This window comes from Aplidium turbinatum, chromosome 1, assembly GCF_918807975.1.
Source record: "Aplidium turbinatum chromosome 1, kaAplTurb1.1, whole genome shotgun sequence".
NCBI lineage: Eukaryota > Metazoa > Chordata > Ascidiacea > Aplousobranchia > Polyclinidae > Aplidium > Aplidium turbinatum.
The window spans coordinates 10414583-10434816 of record NC_137472.1 but is presented as its reverse complement, the minus strand read 5'-3'; the positions used below and the strand labels follow the sequence as shown (position 1 = coordinate 10434816).

General features: G+C 36.3%; 1 protein-coding gene across 1 annotated transcript in view; it reads left to right on the top strand.

Annotated features, from left to right (window-relative positions):
• The window catches only part of LOC145775078 (uncharacterized), a 111070-nt gene that overhangs the window by 76260 nt on the left and 14576 nt on the right, over window positions 1-20234 (top strand). The window contains exons 29-30 of the mRNA XM_082586313.1: window positions 12223-12339; window positions 14923-14966. Of these exons, the coding sequence (XP_082442439.1) occupies window positions 12223-12339; window positions 14923-14966 (161 nt within the window). The remainder of the gene's footprint in view (window positions 1-12222; window positions 12340-14922; window positions 14967-20234) is intronic.

Genomic DNA, 20234 nt, shown 5'->3' with positions numbered 1-20234 from the left:
CTGTTTAACACCTTTTGATGCAGTTACCTTTGATTCTCGTGGAGCCTATATCGTTGAGTTTGAGCTAGTCAGAAGTACTGTGCAGTTTTTGTCTTTTTCTGTTTATAGATTTAGTTAACCATTGTATTTTTTTCAAATGTAGTTAATTTGTATGTATATTATTCCTGAAGAGGACATCTTGTGATGTGGAAAACGTTCGATACTTAATTTGTTGCGTAGTTTTATGTTTATGTAAATGTAATAAACATGAATATGTTAAACTTGATCACGTTGCTCGGCTTCGTATGCCTATGGTTCAACAAGACAAATTCTCTACCGAAGCTCTAACTTTCCACTTGATTATAAATTTTATGTTGATTTCTCCATAAATAAATTAATTTGGAAAATTCAAATTGGTTGTCGTGTATTAGTTTATAAGCAGGTTTTACATAGTTTCGAAATGTTGTTTTAAGCATCTTATGTGAATCCATGATAGTTGAGTTGCAAGTAGCCTCAAAATATGCCTAAAAGCAGTGGCTAATTGTTTTATCTTTGTTCTGCCTCACTGCTTTCATACTTTTTTCACTGTATTCTCAGGACCATCAATAAAGCTTTGAACATTACATACTACACGTGGATTGGAATGAATGATATTGACGTAGAAGGAACGTGGAGATGGGTTAATGGCGATCCTGTAACCGATGATGACGCTTTGTGGGATAGTGGAGAACCAAATGGTGGAGAATCAGATGATTGCGTATTCATAAACAATTCAAACCTGCTCAGCTTCGACATTTTATGCTCAGCCAACTTCCCAGCCTTGTGCGAAAAGCAATGGGGTATTACACAAAGGGACTTCCCTCAATAACAATAGAAATCCGGGTAGAATATATTATTATCGATTGTTAGTGAAACGTGTGTACTGTGTAATCATTGTGACAAAACAATAATTACCATCAACTCTAAATAATCAGTAGGTAACTGCATAAAATGTTAATGTTACAAGTTCTTTAAATATGTATGGAATTGTGGGAATGATATGTTGCAATATCAGTAACTTTTTGCTAACCATAAAATTATGCAGCTTTTTGTTTAAATAATTATTTCATTTGCAGTTATAATGCGTTGCACTCATTCTCATTTCGATTGTGTTTGAAATAAATGCATTAGATCGAACCGATGTTCGTTAACGAACATTTTAATTTGAAATAAAACTAAAACAAAGAAAGTAAGCTTATAAGACAAAGCAAAATAGTGTGGCTACATTTTTTACTATGACGGAATAATACGTCATAAACTTTTTATTAAATCCTATGTTTTGAAATCATTTGTTTTAGAAATAAGATCATTTGTTTGATGGCGGAATAATACTTAAAGATAAAAAGTTCTGCAAAAGCAATGAAATCGAAACATCGAAACATCGAACCAATCAAAAGTTACAAGTAAAACAGAGAAAAATGCAAACATTTCTGAGAGAAATGAAATTTAGTAAATGTTTCGCCGTCGACAACTTGGCGTAGTGGTTAGGGATGTCGTTTCGATGATGTGGGTTCGATTCCCACCACTGGCATAACTCTTTTTTCTTATGTAATTACTAAACAAACTTCAAAGCAAGAATCAACGCTCAAGCGGAGTACTACAGTGGTCACAATTGGACGGTAGCCATTTAAACATGTTCTGTTGGTGGTTGTGTCATTGCATTTATTGGGATCTTACTGGGAATTAACCTGTTTAATAAAGTGGTTACCATTTGTTTTGCGCTTTTCTGACACCTAGTGGACCACCAACAAATACTTATGTCAGCACTATTAGCTTTTGTTAGATTATAACTATTACTTGTTTCAATTACTAATTATATATATTACAATTACATATAATATATAATTATAAATATATAATATATAATAATATATAACTATCAAAATTAGGATTGTTTCCATTTGACAAGCAGATACACCACATTGAAAATCACCAATTCATTGTTCCAAACAATCATTTTTCTTTTTAAACAATTGGAAATACTTTTTAATTAAACACCAGCAAGTGTTGAAAAAAACGGCGTGATGGTGCAGCAAAGTGCGAAATCATAGTCATGACATAGTGTTTAACGTTGTTGAAAAATCTTGCATGGGAGGTTTCGTAAGCAATCTTTATTGACCCATTTAAGAATTGCTGATTTAACCTACCATGTGTGGTCGATACAGTTGCAATGCACCAGCTACGTTTGATTTCATTGTCTGACACTCCATCACTAGCCAGTCACCATTTCAAGGAAGCGAAAAAATTTTGTTTGCAACCTGAAAGTGCGAGGTTACTTTGAACAAAAAAATAAGTTAATTAATGACCCCTGCAATTTTGATGTGGTTTATTTCGAAAGTTTACTTTCCATTCCAATAGCCTAACAAAATTGGTTGATTCAACTGATTGAATCAAAATTCGAAAACTTGTGATAGAGTGATCAAAGTAGTCCCTGATTACGGTACCACAACGATAGCATTTTCGTTGATCACTTGCATCTCTACTTCTTAACATAACTTTCTTGGCGTGAGAAGTCTTGTCTGGAACTTGAATCTTGTAAACCACCAATCGCGTTGTGCCAAAAGCCATTTCCTAGGCTACTTTTGCAGCATCTTCAATCTTTGTAGCTACCTCAAGAGCACGATTATACTGTAGGTAAGCTCCTTAGGCTTAATTGTGAAAAGACATCAGAATGACTTCCTTGCTCACTAAGAACATAAATCTATGTAGTGTACAGATCTTCATCCAACCGGTTATCGAAGAAAAACCGCATGTAGCGTCGACGTGTCGAACTCTGATATGGTCTCACCTGGATTTAGTCGTGTTATATGTATGTTAAAGACTATGTTAAAGACTATGTTATTTGTGTAAGACTATGTTATTTTGCATTAAGTACTTCATGCAGAGCTGTAACTACCATTCGTGCAGCTGGTGCAATGCAACGGGGCCCCAGAGCAAGGAGCCCGGCATTGCTATATCTTAGTGTACAGTATTTAAGTTAAAAGCTAAAGTAAACTTGTTTTGTTATTTTATTATTATTTTGTATTTTGTCACAATCAATATGCGTAGTTTGGAATGCAGGCTACACTCTTGTTCTAAAAAAAGGTGGACTATTTTAATTGTGTAATTCTATTGAGATGTTTCCTCGATTAATGATCTAGCCTATAGTGATTTTTAGTTACGCAATCTGTTATTTCGAAGTTTGCTTCTAGAAACTTCTGAATACATGCGATTCTCGAAGCGTCTCTGTCGTGTTGACCAGACGAATGAATGCTTGTGATATCATATTACCATCGTCTCTGGAAGCTTCTGGTCCAAGAAAACGTGTTATAAATAGACGGGAGTATGATTATGGTTGTTATTAGAGTTGTGTATTATGAGGATTAGAAATTGGAAGTTGGGATTATTAAAGTTGTGCCGCCGCAGATGATTGTATTGTAGCCGATATTGAATAGATTGTAAAGGTGGAAGTTATTGCCAATTGTAGAGTAGCTATTGCAAGACGCTCAATGTTCAGAATTTAATTTCTGTATGTGCTGGTATTGGTGAACCATTCGTTAGTTCAAAGTTTCCATCTATCATCTCACAAGTAGAACTATTCGACCGTTTATTTGACTGTTCAACATTTGATGTCTCAATAAACTACGTCATCAATCCTTCTAAAGTCTCTTTATGTGTAAGAGATAGAAACAGATTGTGACAACTTTCACGTAGCCTACTGTCTTTTCCTTGTAGAATTAATAAATAATTGAAACTTTCAACGTCTCTAGCGTGGCCTACAGGATTATGGCTGGGAAGTGGTGACTTCAATCAGTAAGCACTTTAACATTACCCACTCGTGGAAGAGTGCCTGCTTTTCAATGTGAAATTGCTTTGTGTTTTAGTCACAATTTTCCTTATAAACTCCATTGATTGCAGTCAAGATCTTTCTTGCACTCAGTTCAGTTGCAGAAGAAAACATAGTATTAGCAGAGGGTGGGAATCGAACCCACGAAATCGAAATTACTACTCCTCTGCCCTAACTATTAGGCAACGCTGGTTGTAGCGAAGCATTCAGTTAAATTTCTTTGTATCAAAATTTTTCGATCAGAATATCACGTGTCGAGTCACATGACTGAAATCAGCTGAATCGCGAGTACGCTTTTCAACGAGTGGGTAATGTTAAAGTGCCTACCGCTTAAATCAGGCTCGTTTTTAGTTGATGTTGCTAATTTTACATGCATTAACTGTAATAAGGATGACAATGTGGTGGGTTGGGATGGCGTAACAAATACGACGCTGGTTTTCCAATAATGCAAACCTTGTTCGACTCGCGGCTTAAGCTGGCTGTTGAAAAATACCGCTCACCTCTACGACTATAGGGTGTCATAAATTAGGTAGGCATAATTCTGAAGGAAGGGTGGCCGAGAGAAAGAAACTGGCCACCTTACTATCCTTTGTACCGAAGGCTTAGTACAATGAGAACCTTTTTTTCTCATCCCCAATCCATCAAGTATGGGACAACTTTTACTTTTAAATTCAATATCAAAGCATAATTGTGACTATTCAAGAACGAAATAAAAAAATTTCAATCTTAATAAAATTTGTAAAACATCCTAATAGTTTTTCCTGACATTTCACAAAATTTTCCAAAAGTTTCGACACAACAAAAAGTTTGGAGTGCGATTTCACTTCCTATACATTTAGCTATTTCCTCTATGCCGCCATGGGTAGACTAAAAAAATCCTTTGACGTATCAGAAGCTACTGTGGCATTCACTGATCGACCAAAAGCAACACTGAACTAATTACTATGTTAAGAATGATCTGTCCAGAAAAGACGTCCGCATTCAAAATGGGTGCAAATTGCGGACTTTTTCATTACACCGTGCGAAAGTTTGGCGTGTATGGAGGAGGGAGTGGGCATTTTATGAGGATGTCCTTTATGGACATATCCTAACTTCAAATAACCACAAAAACAAGTTGCTCCGGACTGCCTTTGTGTTTGTATGTATCCTGCAAAAAATATATTAAAAATACTGATAAATCTCTGCTATTTCAGGCAAAGGATAGGAGTTATAGCTAATACGTGAAAACTAGCTTTACAGTTAAAAGTTCTCTTTAGAAATTTTTTTAATATATTTGCTTTTTTACATGTTTATATTATCTTATTATCTTATTTATTGGCCTGCAGTCTTAAATATTTGATTTTTTCTATGATTTTTTTACACAGTATTACCGTACCTGCTTTGAAATCTTTTAACACTTCATTAAATTTTATAATCATCTCAATATTATTGCATTCTCTATTATTGTTGCAGATTATACTGAAGAAGCGAAACTTGTGTGGCGAAAGCTCTATATTTAATAAACATTGATTTTTCTAATTTGGTGTGATGTTGTTTACTTTACTTTGCTAAAGAGTTTGAAAAAAGTCCAATTAACGAAGTTGAGACAAGACAATATGAACTATGGGATGTGAAACGGTTTTGATATGTTCCTGCTGCAGAAAAAGAATTTTTAGTAATGAAATGGAGCTGATTTCTCTCAACCACTATTCTGGTTCCTCGGTGTTACTGAGGATGAAAAGTTATACTAGGATGGTTTGTAATTGTGTGTTGTATTTGATAAACTGTGTGTAAATAAAGCCGTAAACACAAAACTTATTCTTCAAGCAAAGCATTCTGTGTCAGGAAGCAAAAGTGATGTCACGAAATGCTACGTCACCATGTCATTTTAGCGTGTTGGTGTTGCTTAACTTGAGATATATTTAGCCTACTAGACGAGGACTTACTGCTCATACGATTTGTTTTGTACAATCAGCGCCAGAATTGTAGTTGGGAAAGCTGATTCCCAAGTTGAGAGAGTTGTTATTTTAACGTCTGGAGAGCGCTCAGAAATCACTGAAGATGAAGACAGTTCAGTTTTCCAAACGTTTGCTGAACATGAGATTAGTATCTACATTGTGGGCTCTTCATGACAAATGCTTTGCAATTTTATAGAAACAGTTAAGAGAATCACTTTGAAGTTGTATTGTGACGACAAAATGTTGGCATTGTCAGTGTTGGTTGGATTGTACCTCTTGAGTTTTGTCGATCTCGGACAAGGTAAATATGATTTGAGCCTTCATAAGGTTTACTAAGTTCATCGCTTTTGCATTGTTTCTTCGTAATCTGATGTATAAGTCTTGTGTAATGTGTAATATTTCAAAGCTATCTAGCCGACGAATCCGTATTCAGCCAGCTTTATCCTGGTAGTTTCGTAAACTTGTGGAGACTTTGAACCGCTGACGCAGGCTCGTTTACCGAGATTGGCGGTGTGAATTTTCCTCTTGTTGTGATAAGTACGATGCTCATGTTCAGGGCCTTTGAGAGGGTAATTTGCATCCGGTACTAATGAAATCTTCAGACCCCTAATCAAGACAACTCTCAGAAACAATGCACTACATCTAAAGCATATGGGTTAATTTATTTAAGTTCCAATGCTTTTTGGAAATGTTAAAATCTTCCTAACGAGGCGAGACATAAATGTTGCACGGTGCATCGCTCCAAGTGCAATCTTATCTCTTCCGGTGGAGATTCTCCCAAAGAATTTTTTATCATCATCTCTGAGATGTTGGATGTCTAGCTGCTCCTTCTCATATGATAGAATCCTCTGTTGAGATTAATTATCCAATTCAGTCATTATAACTTGTCCTGGATCTCTAAAATGTAGTCATGATGCTTAACCTTAAGCCAGAACTGCTTAAATCTTTTAAATAGCTTTGTTTCTCGGGATGATGCTACGCCAAAATGACCAAAACACTTCCTCAAGTACAGTATAATCTCATAAATATGTTGGCGGCATGCCAGATACAGAACATCATGGCCAAACTTTGCTTTGAGAAGTACAGAAGCTCGTTTTAGTCGCCCAGTGTTAGCTAGTGTTGTATCAAAACAGAAAGTCGTAATGTTTTCCATAATATCCCACTCACCTCTCTGAATAATGGCATCAAACATGGTTTGTCCTGTTTCAAATGAAAGTTCAGCTACTGCTAGAATCAGTTAAAACCATCAAGAAGCAACAATAACAACTTTCTCATCTCCTCTCCATCTCAGTGAATAGTTAGCGGTTTTCCATAATTTTGAAACTCTGCTTTTAGCTCCCTTGACCTATCTTTGCGATACGTTCTGCAATATCGCGAAGAGAAGAGCCGTTGAGAGCAAATGATGAAAGATTCTGGCTTGTTGCTGCTAACACAGATGCTACTGTGTGAACTGCTCTTACATGTACATGTACGTAAAAGACTATGTCCTCTTGAATGTTAATTATTTGAAGAGCATTGTCATGAGAAACATCGAACAAATTTGGATGTTTTGGAGTGAAGACATTTTCATTCTTTTTCTGTGTCTCAGTTTTTCTACTCTTATTCTTTTTAAGGTTCTTCCATGCTGTGATGAGATCTTCCAACTTCTTAATTGCTCTTCTTTCATCCCGTACTGTAACCCTTGCTCGATTCCAATATGCAAAAATTTCCTGGATTGTGTGCTTGGCTGCCTCTCATTTTGTTTTCTTCATGATCTTGAACTGGTGGAAGTACATGGCGAGTACATGATGCACAGATAGCAATTTTGAGCCAGTAAATTCATTTTTCACTGACCCAACCAAGTAGATCTCAGACTGTTTTCTTCTACTGTAGTTTCTGCCATTCACCTTGAAGGTATATTTAGCCATTGCAATAACATTAATTTACTTAGTCATTAATATGAATTTTTAGGTCAACTTTTTTGAGCTGTTTGGCCAATAAATTATGCCTTAGTAATAAGACAATTATTGTAAAACAAAATTCTTTGAGAAGTCAATTGGCGTAAAAGACAACCTTTACTTCACAATCCCTAAAATTCTTTGACAAGTCAATTGGCGTAAAAGAAAACCTTTACTTCACAATCCCTAATAATGGCAACTAAAGCAGACTACTTCAAAATTGCCACCAAACAAGCAGGCTGTCGCCTGTCAAGACAAATTCTACATCTAAATGTTTCAAAATCAGCTAACTGATTGTGTGAAACTTTGGCTACTGCTGTGACAAGTAAAATTTCAAAATACGCCAACGCCTCATTTTGGAGAATTTCAAGTCGGATTATCATAAAATCCAACTAAACAGATTTATATTATCAGCTCGGGTTTATTGTATCAGTTTATAATATCGAATAGAGCTCGCATTGTTACTGCATGCGTGCTGTGATCATTGGTGACACTAAGTAGTGTGTCATAACAGTTTGATTCGGGATTGGTAGGAGATTGCTTTGTATGTTGTTATAATGTGTAGTTGTAGAACGCATGATTATGCTTCCGTGGTTTCCGTATGTGGCGTTTGATGTCACGATACACAATGAAACATACCGTCATATCATTTTACTTTAAAACTACAACACTGGTCAATTATGATCAGTAGAGCACTTAGTTTTTACGATATTGCTGCAACTGAGCATATTATATTGGCTGATATTCCATCTAATTTTCCATTTTGGTATGAAGTACGTCTTCTCTTGACATATTGATTGATTGAATTTTTATCCTCGGACTGGGAAAGCTTCTTGCAGAGCTTAATCCTGGCAGTTTCATATACTTGTAGAGGCTTTGAATCACTGACGCAGGCCCGGTCACCGAGATTGACAGAGTGAAGTTTCCGATTGTTGAAGTTTTGTTGCCAAGTAATTATTCCATCCAGTAGGTGCCGCTGAATGGAGAGCAGTCCTCAAAGTGCCTTGCTCAAGCGGACACCCCGAGAGTCGAACCAGCGCCACTCGATCTTGAAACTTCTTTGTTCCAGAAGTCACGCGCTAACCAACTGAGCTATCGGGTTGACTTAATTGCTTTATACACAAAAGCTTCTATTTCGGTCAAACTAAAAAAAATCAAAATTCAGAATCAGCAAAGTTTCTATAGAAAGTAAAGTGAAAGGAAAGAGAAAACGTGACAGACAACCAAAACGACAGCAAGACAACATTCAGGAATGAACCGAACTCAATTTGGCGGCACTGGGCGAGTTAGCTAAAAATCTAAAAATTGCTACTTGTGGGAACAAATAGTGATCGTTTAAGTTTAATGTGAAAAAATGTTAGTCGTGAGCTTATTACAGGATTAGCTTGCGCTTTCTCTTTGGATGTTAAATAATTGCAAAAAAAAATAACATGAAAAAGTAATACTGTAGCTAACTCTAGATTCATTTATTGTCATCATTCTCTTGCTTAAATTCTACTTGAAGGCCAATGCCCCACAAGGAACCTGTGGTTTGCTTTTGTTGCGGGGAGACCTGCATGTCGAGGACAACCATGCTCACCAACTAATGATGAATGTGAAAATGGGAGAAGATGCTTGTGCGACCAGGAATGCGGATATTCTTGTATTGTTCCCAGTAAGAAAAGCTCCACTCGTCAGTAAAGATGGTATATTAAGTTAAATCTATTACGAATATCACAATTTACCTTCACCGAGGATTCATCGTCAGTAGCTTACTATATTTTTAAAGTTATCGTTAGATTCAAAGTAGAATGGCAACAAGACAAGGAAAAATAAGACACTGAAATATTCTCTACTGAAGTGTTATGACTTTATGATACTCACGAGTATACTTTTATAACAGGTATTACCTGTTCCCCGCCTCCGAGCATCGAAAATATGCTTGAAGTCAACGTATATCGGCAACTGTCCGACGGTTCACGAGTATTGGTAAACGATGCTTCCTATCTGTACAACGATGAGGCTGAATATGTGTGTGCACTTGGACACAAAAGAGAAAGGCCAATAACGAAGCATATTTGTCACAGAGAAGGAAGATGGACTGGATCGACAATTTGTGCACGTCTGTCTTACATTTTGCAAAAGTATTTTATGTTTAGCGGCATTATTATCTTGCCATACACAATCAGAATTAACGAAAGGCGTCAGTTGACAAATAAAATGTAACAACGAGATTTAAATAATAGGAGATGTTCTACTGGTGCAAATTGAGCTAAACTATCACAAGATTTTCATTTTGCGTGTTTAGTTGGTTTCAACAACATGGTCCTGTGTTTTGCCATGCTAGACAGGTAGTCACTACCTGGTCTAGCCCCTGAAGAAGTCAGTCGTGTCTGATTGACGAAACGTCGGAATAAAAGCAAATTGTCACTGTATACATCTTGTGATAGTTTAGCTCAATTTGCACCAGTAGAACATCTCCTATTATTTAATTTAATGCCTGGTGAACAGCCTCATTCAATTTTCAACGAGATTTAATTTAAGATCTAAAGTTGACTAAAGCCACTAATGGGTAAAAAGTTATTATTTCAATAAGATGAATGAATTTCCCTTACAACAGTAAACGCTTCATTAAACTAAATCTGTGTTATCCAAGCTTGGGGTCAAAACTCATGTGAGAGTCACGAGCTATTTTTTGGGGGGTGGGGGTCGCACGACGTCTGAAAATCCAGTGTATCGTTTTAATTATTATTTTTTTAGAAAAATTGTTAACTGTGCTTTTCGCAATCGATAATTCCTCGACTTGAGGTTACTCTATTGTGCTTTCAGACGTTGCAAAGCCTTTTTCGAAAAGCATTCAATGAGTTTCACCTAATTACCATACGTTGCTTTGTTCAGGCTAAAGTTAACTAGCAACCCCGCTATGGCAAAAAATAAGGTTATTTAGAATCATGTGTCAAATATCAAGAAAATGTAGTATCTTCTGACAGGTGTCAAACCCACACAACAATGCTTGATATGAACGACTCGGTTACATGTCTTGTAATGCAAAGAAATTTATTTTCACACGAGTCAGTTCAATCATATATAGCTAAAAATCGATTTCGATCAGCTAAAAGCTAGATCATCTTCAGTTAAGCTTATTCAAATAGAATATTGGTTCTAGCCAGGGATTTTCTTGGTGGAAAAGCGATATTTGAATAAGATACACGATATACGAAAAGATTTCCATCGTTCCGGTTGAGTACGTTGCAATGTTTTGATGTAATATTGATGAAGCAAGTTTCTGCCGTGGTGCGTTGATAATTTATAACTAGTTGCTTCATCAACATTACAACAAAACATTGCAACGTACTCTACCGGAACGACGGAAGTCTCTTACCAAAACCTTATAAATCATTATTGTCTCGACACGCAGGCTTCATACTTTCTTAAACACAGTTGGAAACATTATTGTAATTTAATTTGGTCTAAAATTTCTAGTGGTCTTCACTACTTTGAATACATATTTATTGTTGAAAGTTTTTACGTAATTTAACGTGGAAAGTAACCGATCACACATCATTGGCCAATATTTAAAATATTATGTGTTTTATTTATTTTTTCTTGCCTTCAATCGCGCTGCAGTATATAACCTTGTGAAATTTGAATTTGTATGTTATTCGCTCTGAAGATGCGCATTGTCATAGTGTGCGAAACGTCAGTGAAGCAATAAACCATCCTGTTTATTGTTGCTTTTACTTTCAATTTCATCAAATGAACGTTTCAACTAGTGTTAGAAACGATAATTGTCCTGATGAACACCCAAACTTTTCACTATTCAATTTACTTTTTGTTTTTTATGTGAGCAAAGCATTAGCAATAACATGTTCAGCATAGCAACTAAGCACATTTAAGTTTGGTTCCCGCATGGAACGCAAAACCAAACAAGTAGAAAAAAGTCAATACTATCTGAACATTGGCAGAAGCCGCAGAAACTACAACAGAAACTTATAAAAAGGAAGTGCGAAGTTTGTACAAGTTTTCATCTCAAAAGTAAATCTAACGACTGTTATTTTAACCCTTGCTTTGAAAGAGGGCACATTCAACAAAGATTTTTTTAAATATGTAGACATAGGCACATTTCTTGAAGTTCGTGCTCTATGATAATTTTATGTTTCAAATAAACGGTATGACCAGAAATGGCGTTGTTGCCTTTTTTGCGAAACAACAAAAGTTTTCTCTCACAAACAATAAATTTCCCTGAAATTAATTTTTTTTATTAAATTTTAACAGCAATCGACCCCTGCATGGACGACCCTTGTTTGAACAATGGAATTTGTATCACTATAGGACGTTCGCGTATCTGTGGATGCCTCCAGTATATCAGTGGAGACAGCTGCGAAATCAGTAAGTTAAACTCATTTATAGCGTAGTTTTATTCCCATGATATGTGTAGGTGATTTCCCTCAGTTCCTTTTGAAATCTAAACAACGTTTTGTAGCACAAGATTGATTTAAATTAAAGTTTGAATTATTTTCTTCAGTTGAAAGCTTATGCTACAGCTCACCATGCCAGAACGGAGGCACGTGCATAGGTGATGAAGATTCGTATACTTGCCAGTGCGATGAACGAAACTGGAGAGGGACCAATTGTGAACAAGGTACATCACTTCAATGCGCAGTCAGAAAAAATATCAAGAGATGCCCATTTATTTCCAAAAAATTAGATGTTTTTGCCGTGTCTTAAAGAATACTTTGCAATAATTGAAATAGCATTCTTTAACTAAGTTGTTTAATGCAAAATTTGCATTCCACAAGGTGAAATGAAAACGTTAAATAATAAATTTGTACTCAAAAAGGTGTGAATGTATATTTCATAGTTTTAAGTTGATAATGTCCAATCTTCATTCTTTCGATCCACAGGTGAGCGCGGCTAGTTTTCAAACAGTGAACGCCAGAACATGAGTCATTTTGGTGTCGATTGCCAAAACATTAAAATTTTCACGATTTATTTTTACTACTTGCTACAAAATGCTGATTGTGAAGCTCATATTGCTTCAAAAATATCCAAACCAGGTTTAAACGACGCGCAGATAATAAAAATTAAAAGTCATGAAAAATCAGTTTCATAACTTATTAAAATTTCTTCAATGCAAGATTTCAAAACTAATGTAGGGCAGGATTTTTTTTACTCCGTAGATTGACATGTTCAGTTAAGAATGTCAAAGGTCAAATACAACGATTTTGACGTTAGTTAGCTTACATGTTTGTTTATCAGTGATAACACATCATCGTTCACTAACTTTAACTCATTCTATCGTAATTTGTTCAAAGATGTGTTAAAATCACAAGTATGGCTTTAAGTTGTTCTCATTTTAGAATAAATTTCAATTGTTATGGTTCATTTTCAGTTTAAGTATTGAAATCATTTTTTTATTTTTTCAACATGCAAAGTATCTTATCAGAGATCAGGTTGATTTCCGCCGACCGAATGAAATTCTTAACCTTTCCTAGCATCGCAAAAAGACCCATAGACTTCAATATATCCATACATTGATTGTTATCTGGACATTCCGGGCTATTTTATACAAAGTCCGTTTTCATTTCTATCATGTGCTGTGATATTCTTTATCTTTCTAAGAAGGATGCGAGCTTGCGACCTTGCCTGACCATGGGACAGACTTTGTCCATTTTATCTGCAAGCTTTAATTCAATCTTTTCTGTTTCTTGTAATAAACCATTGAAAAGTCCAGCTATTGAAAACTGTTTTTGTGTTCTTCTTGTGTTTGAAGTTCTTCTCTTTAGACATCTATCTTTTTACTTTCCCGGGTGCCCTGTGAGTTGCGGTTTCTAGTTGCTGCCATTTGCTTCATAAATTTGAGTTACCAGGACTCACTACGACGAGGTTGGCAACTTGAGTCAATGTTGTTTCTATGAAGATTCCGAAATGACTCTGCAATTCTCAATAGCATTTACACGCTGGTTACAAAATATGAAATCAGCACAAAGACCTTAAAATATACAAATACAATACAAAGTCACTTTCACAAGCACTTTATTGCTATTTGGTTTGGTTTGGTTTTGGTTTTTGAATCTTTATCATCCGACTGACAAAGCCTTGATAGGATATTCCTGGTAGTTTCGCATGCTTGTAGAGGCTCTTGACGCAGGGCCGGTACCGAGATTGATAGAGTGAAGTTTTCCGATTGTTGAAGTGTTGTTGCCGGGGAATTATTTCATCCATTAAGTGCTGCTGAATGGAGAGCAGTTCTTAGAATGCGTTGCTCAAGCTCACACCCCGAGAGTCGAACCAGCGTCGCTTGCTCGTTGTTCACGAAGTCATGGTTGCAAAAAAGAACTGGGCAAAATTATGTCGAAAGAAAAATAAAACAATTCAAATTTGGTAAAAGAAAGCGAGGAAAGCCAAAAATAAAATGAAGAGATTGTGTGACAGAAGATATGGAAATAATCGAAGTGAAGGAAGAAGATGCTAATAACAGAGTGATGTGGAAAACTACAATCTTTACCGGCGACCCCACTTAAAGTGGGAATAAAGCCAGAAGAAGACGTTACAAACCGAATAATGAGGTTACGGATAAACGTAACAGCAACAAGTTGGGCTGATTGTGGAAAATAGTCTGACATAATTTTGGTTGTTCTCCTTAAAATTCACCATTTTGTTAATGTTGTCCCAAAAATACATCTTAGTTTCTCATCTGTGATCTTAGTTTCTCACAAGATGGGACAACCTTCTTCTACTGGAGTCATTCGACAAACTCAGTATAGGAATAAAGTTCTGTATATCGTCGAACTACTGTGGACAGCGTCATCAACGATTGTACTATCTTCAGGTCACCTAAAAAGGCGGAAGCTCAATCGAATCGAGCATCATCAAAACGTCACGTCAAATTATTGTGTTTGTGCAATTGCTAGAAAGTGACAAAGAGAAAAATTTGCGCCCAAAGTGATGAAACCGATTTCAAAAGTCTATTTTTGTTTTTTTGTTTTTCGCCAATAGTTAATTTTTAGCAGTTTGTCTAAACTTTTTTCGCCAATCTTATAATCGAATACTTCTGCCTGTTACTATTCTCTTTACCGCAGTCACAGATCTCAAATGGTGCTATTCCTCATTTGTGCATGTTGAAACGTTAAGTTTGTTTATAGAAAAGGTGGCAAGCTTATTAACCATCTATCTACACGCTGGTCGTCGTGTCAGCAGACTTAATGTCCTCATTGCATTGCAGCTGTGTCCGGATGTCTCTTCGATGAAAATCGTCTTAGCTCCCAGGTTCGAACTGTGGGCGTGACTGGATCGTACCAAACCACCGGTTCATTTTTTCAAGTTGAATGTAAAGATTTCAGAAGGGTTTTAAACGCTGCTATCACCAGGGTCACGTGTCGAGCAGGAGGAAGCTGGTTGCCAGACTACACGTTATTGCGGTGCATATAGATCTGTGTGCACACATTGGACAAAAACAATCATCTGAGATGGATCTAAAATATAAGAAATTAGATACAAGCGGCACATATAAGTATTAAAATTCAAAGAAAATGAAGAGGTGTACCAGCAAACATTTACATAATTGGCCCATGATACTAGAGAAGGATCCACAGAGGATACAAACTGATATGAATGAATCAACAAGTGAATAAAAAAATAACAGTTAACGTCTCAAGCACATGTATCTAATTTCTTGTATTTTAGATCCATCTCAGATGATTGTTATGTCCTTAGCTCAGTTGCTCAGTAGTACAACTTCTCTCAAAAAATGACACCTTCTAATAGGCAGTAAAATTACGTTTCGCTGGAGTCCGAAATTAAAAATTAAATTCATTCTCATTGTCTTACAACAATCACTCTTAAATTCATCATCTCAACACTTCAAGACAACTTTCCACTTTCCCTTTACTATGCTGAAGAGATCGGAAGATCGAAACACTGGCCTTTGTCCGTAGTTACTTTTAATAATGTCTTTTTAGACATTCTTTTTGGACGGTAATGTATTTTTAGACATTACTTTTAAAGAAATAAAAAAGAGTTTAAAAGTCATGTTAGTTTCACTTTGTGTGGAGCTACATGTACTTGAGAGGTTAACTGTTATTTTTTATTCACTTTGGTAGAGAGTTTGCATTTTTGAACCATAGACAAGCAAAAAAAAGTAACTTTAGCAGGTTTAACATAACGTATTACGCACAAAAGATATATATTTAACGTAACGAATCAAACGTTTTCTACACATAAGTGTCGAAAACGTTTTTATGTGCGTTTTTATTTTCATTTTATGTCATTGTAATTTTCTTTTTATAACAAGTGACAATGGTTGCTGTAGCATATAGATTGTTCTGCATGCATGCATTTCATTTTACTGCTATGTATTGCTATAGACCAGTGGTTCCCAACTTGGGGTGCGCGGACCCCTTGGACCCCTTGATCTTTTTACTTTCTTCTCTATTTAAATGCAAATGTGTCAAGTACACCGTACTTTTATAGCGGTCAAGAAAATAGGGTCAGATTACGAAGTACTTTTGTATCATGTTAAGGTACGTTGGTTATCTAGAGCAGGGGTTCTTAAACTTTTTGAGCCGCGCCCCCCTTTGACATGCCATCCAAACTTGCGCCCCACCAAACTACAAAATTAGCAAACATTAAAGTGTAATGACTACAGGAATTTATATTTAGCTTTCATCAATGTGAGGGATCTGTAATTGTTTTTCGGAAACCAAAAGTTTAATTCGAGGCTTCGTAGCTGATAATGCACACTTCAGATCGGCTTCACAATCAATAAGTTTGTTTCGATGTTTTGTTTTTATGTTCAAAATTGTAGAAAAGCCACTTTCGCACAGATAAGGACGAAAACGGAAGGACGAAAACGGAAGAAGTGTGCGTATCGCCACGCTACCCACTCCCTTGTATATGTGCAAATATTTAACCCAAAAATTAGTTAGTGGCATTGCTTCATAATCGTCTTTTGCAGTGGAGTTACACTTTATTTCCAAGAATTCCTCTTGCAAACCGTCGGGAAGAATGTCCTCGTTAGCACGAAAGGGATTTCTTGTCATCTTCCATTCTGGAAGGTCGGTGTCACCCAAGTCTGGAAAATAGCGTTCGAATTCTTGTTTCAAAAGCTGAAGGTGAGCCTCCACTTCAGCCTTAAGCTCACCTTCCAGTTCAAGTTGCTTTTTGTCAAGTGCAGTATCTAGGTTGGGAAATGAAGCTGCATTTCCTATTTGTATTCGGCGGTGCCACAACCCCAGCTTTGCCACAAATGCTCGAATGGAATCATAGCTATTAATCCGGTTAGTATTTCTGCCCTGCAAGAGCAGATTTAAGTTATTGAGGGCCTCGAAAATGTCCACGAGGTATGCCAACTCCAGCTGAAACTTCTCTGATGAAAATGGGCAGAAGGAGATCTTGCTTCCCATGAGCTTCCAAAAATAGCATCAGTTCATCTCTCATTTCATACACGAGGGCTAACTGATTACCTTTCGATAACCAACGAACAGATGTATAGAAAAGGAAAGTCTTATGGTTCGAATCCATATCCTTGCACAGCTTGGTAAACAGTCTCGTATTGACGGCACTGGTTTTGACGAAGTTGACGGCTCGTATGATTACTGTAAGCTTATCTTTCATTGCAGCTGGTAGAGTCCTAGAGGCCAGAGCCTCACGGTGAATCACGCAGTGAGATCCAATGGCATTGGGACTTTTTTGCTTTATCCTGGCAATAAATCCACTTAGTCACATGCGTTTAGTCACATAGTTTGACATCGCTCGCGCCCCCCTTGTGAACCTTTTGCGCCCCCCTTGGGGGGCGTGCCCCCCAGTTTAAGAACCGCTGATCTAGAGGAAAAGTTTTAAAACGACTGCAGCAGCTAAAAATGAGGTATCAACTCTTTTGAAAGCAAAAGGAAGTCCCCTCTCAAAATTTGTTTGAGAATAAAAGTTTTCTATACGGCATGGCCTACTTAGCCGATATTTTCGATCATATTAACAATGTTAATCGAGGCATTCAAGGACCTGGTGTGACAATAATTGATGCAGCTGAAAATCTGAAAGCGTTTTTAGCCAAGTTGCCGGTTTAAAAACGCAGATTGGAAGCAGGTAATTACGCTGACTTTCCAATGTTAGAAGATCTTATCTTGATGGATGAAAGTCAAAGGGAAGAGAATGTACTCTTTTTATCTCTATGAGAGAAAATTTTTATGCACACTTGGAAACCCTGCAAATCTCATTTCAACGTTATTTTAATTTAGACCACCTGCCGAACGAAGTGGAAACATGAATTCGAAATCCTTGTCTTTTTGACTTGAACAACATTAGCGATGACGATCTCAGTAAAGTTGACCTAATTGATTTGAGATCAAAAGAGTTTTTACTTATTACACATTGAATTTCATTCAAAAATTGTGGAAGAATTTGGTGCTCACAACTGCAAACCTACCCATTCTTGACAAAGCAAGCGATTATTGTTTTGTTACCATTCTTAACCACTTACCTTTGCGAAGCAGGATTCTCAGCTCTTGTTACAATAAAAACTAAACATCGAAATCGCCTGGACGTTGAAGATGACATGCGTGTTGCATTGTCAAAAACTCAACCACAGTTCAGTCGTTTAGTTCAGGAAAGGTAACAACAGCCCTCGCATTAAATTGGCTTACGTTGAAAAAGTTTCGGCATGGCACTTTGGGTCACTTTAATATTCAAATACTGCTGACGTTTTTTGAACAATTCATTCATTTTCTGATTTGAGCAACTGTTTAACCTGATATTTGCCGCAGGAGTCATAGCGGCAATGCAATATGACACAGTACAGTCATTGAGTAGCATAATTATTACAATCATCAACAGTATGTTAATTGAGTTTCAGGAAAAATTTAAGTAGGGGTCCGCAGAATTAATAATTTGTCTAAAGGGGTTCGTGACAACAAAAAGGTTGGGAACCACTGCTATAGATTGTTATGCAACAATTAATGTTATAGATTGTAATGCATGATTAACCAACTTATTGTGACATCAGTAAACGCTTTGTAGATATTGAATTGTTAAAATGATACTTTATAATGGCAGCAACTATTCTGGCAACCATGAACTTATGTGGCGATGTGTCACAATTTTTAAACACTTTCAGATTTCAAAAATAGAAACTGTAAAAACACATTGTTGTTGCATGTATTGCCTTGATCTATAAATAATAAGATGCAAAGGAAATATGGAAAATGCTATAGCGGCTAAAGGTGGTATCGGGTTTTCTAGGTTGAAACATACAGCAAGTGCCTCAAAATTGTTTCATAGGCAAAGCTGTTTCGCACATAATTCTTATATAAACGGAAGCATCGACTTCTTTAAATGAATGTTAATAATAAGCATGTTTCTGCTATAACAGGACTTATAATTATAAAGTTAAAATAAGAGATGTTCTTTATTCAAAGCAACATATCAAATAAAATTTTAAAAAGAATTACTTACTGTGATATCTGTGTGATGTTGCAACAATACCAGTTATACAAATTCAGCTGTTCGATGTATCAATTTAAAAGAAAAAGAAACCGCACGCGAATTCATGAGAATCTGTGATCACTGCCTTCGCAGAAATGAATATTTCGTCAAAAGATTTTTAATTCCGATAAAGCGCTATCAGGCCTGCAATGTCGAAGACAGTGCCGCCAAGCTTGTCAGAGTCTCGTAGGGTTAAGGTGCTTCTACCCGAGCAGGTCTTCTTGCTCAAGTTGTTTTTTAAGCTCATGTTGTCTACATGGCAATCATGAAGAAGATTTTACACGCTTGAGCCGCGGTCACGTGAGTTGCTTGACCAGCAGCTTGTCCAGAGACCAGAGATTATCGGAGTCTGGATTTTCAGGCTCCGCTCCGTCTCTGAGCTAAACTCACTCCACAATCTGCTTCGCGTCTTGTTGATCGCGGTAAAACGTATCTTTGCATACAGTGCTTATCATTATACAGGAAAATCTATAGTGTCATATGCAGCTGTAAAAACTATTAATTATATAACTTAGATGCATAATGGAATTAGTGATGTCGCGAGCTGGAAAAATCTTATGAAAATTACAGAACCAAAATATTTTACAAGGTAATAGCCATATGTATTGTGCGTACAGAAATTAAATTTTTACTCAAAAAAATTATTGAAATAAAGTGTTTGAGAAGAAGAAAACGCCAGAAAGTAGGCTTATATTCTAATTTCCCGAAAATAGCTTCAAAATTGAATTTTTTGAATTATAACTAAACTAAACAAAAAATTACTTGTGCTCATTAATATAAAGCATTTTTGAACGTTTCTACATTTCAAAGTAATTGCACTACCATTTATATTGCACTAACATTAATATATATATAACTAGCATTGCACTAGCAAATGTCTAACCACCTGAGACGAAATGCTTATTGTGAAGGGCAGGAAGGTAGAAAAATGACCAGTGTAGGTTTAGAAAATTCACAAAGAATAAAAACTAAAAGTCAAGAAATTTCACATTTCTAGCATATTTCCTTCTGAGAAATATTTCACTACTAGAATGGGGCATCCTCATAGAACCCCGTGTC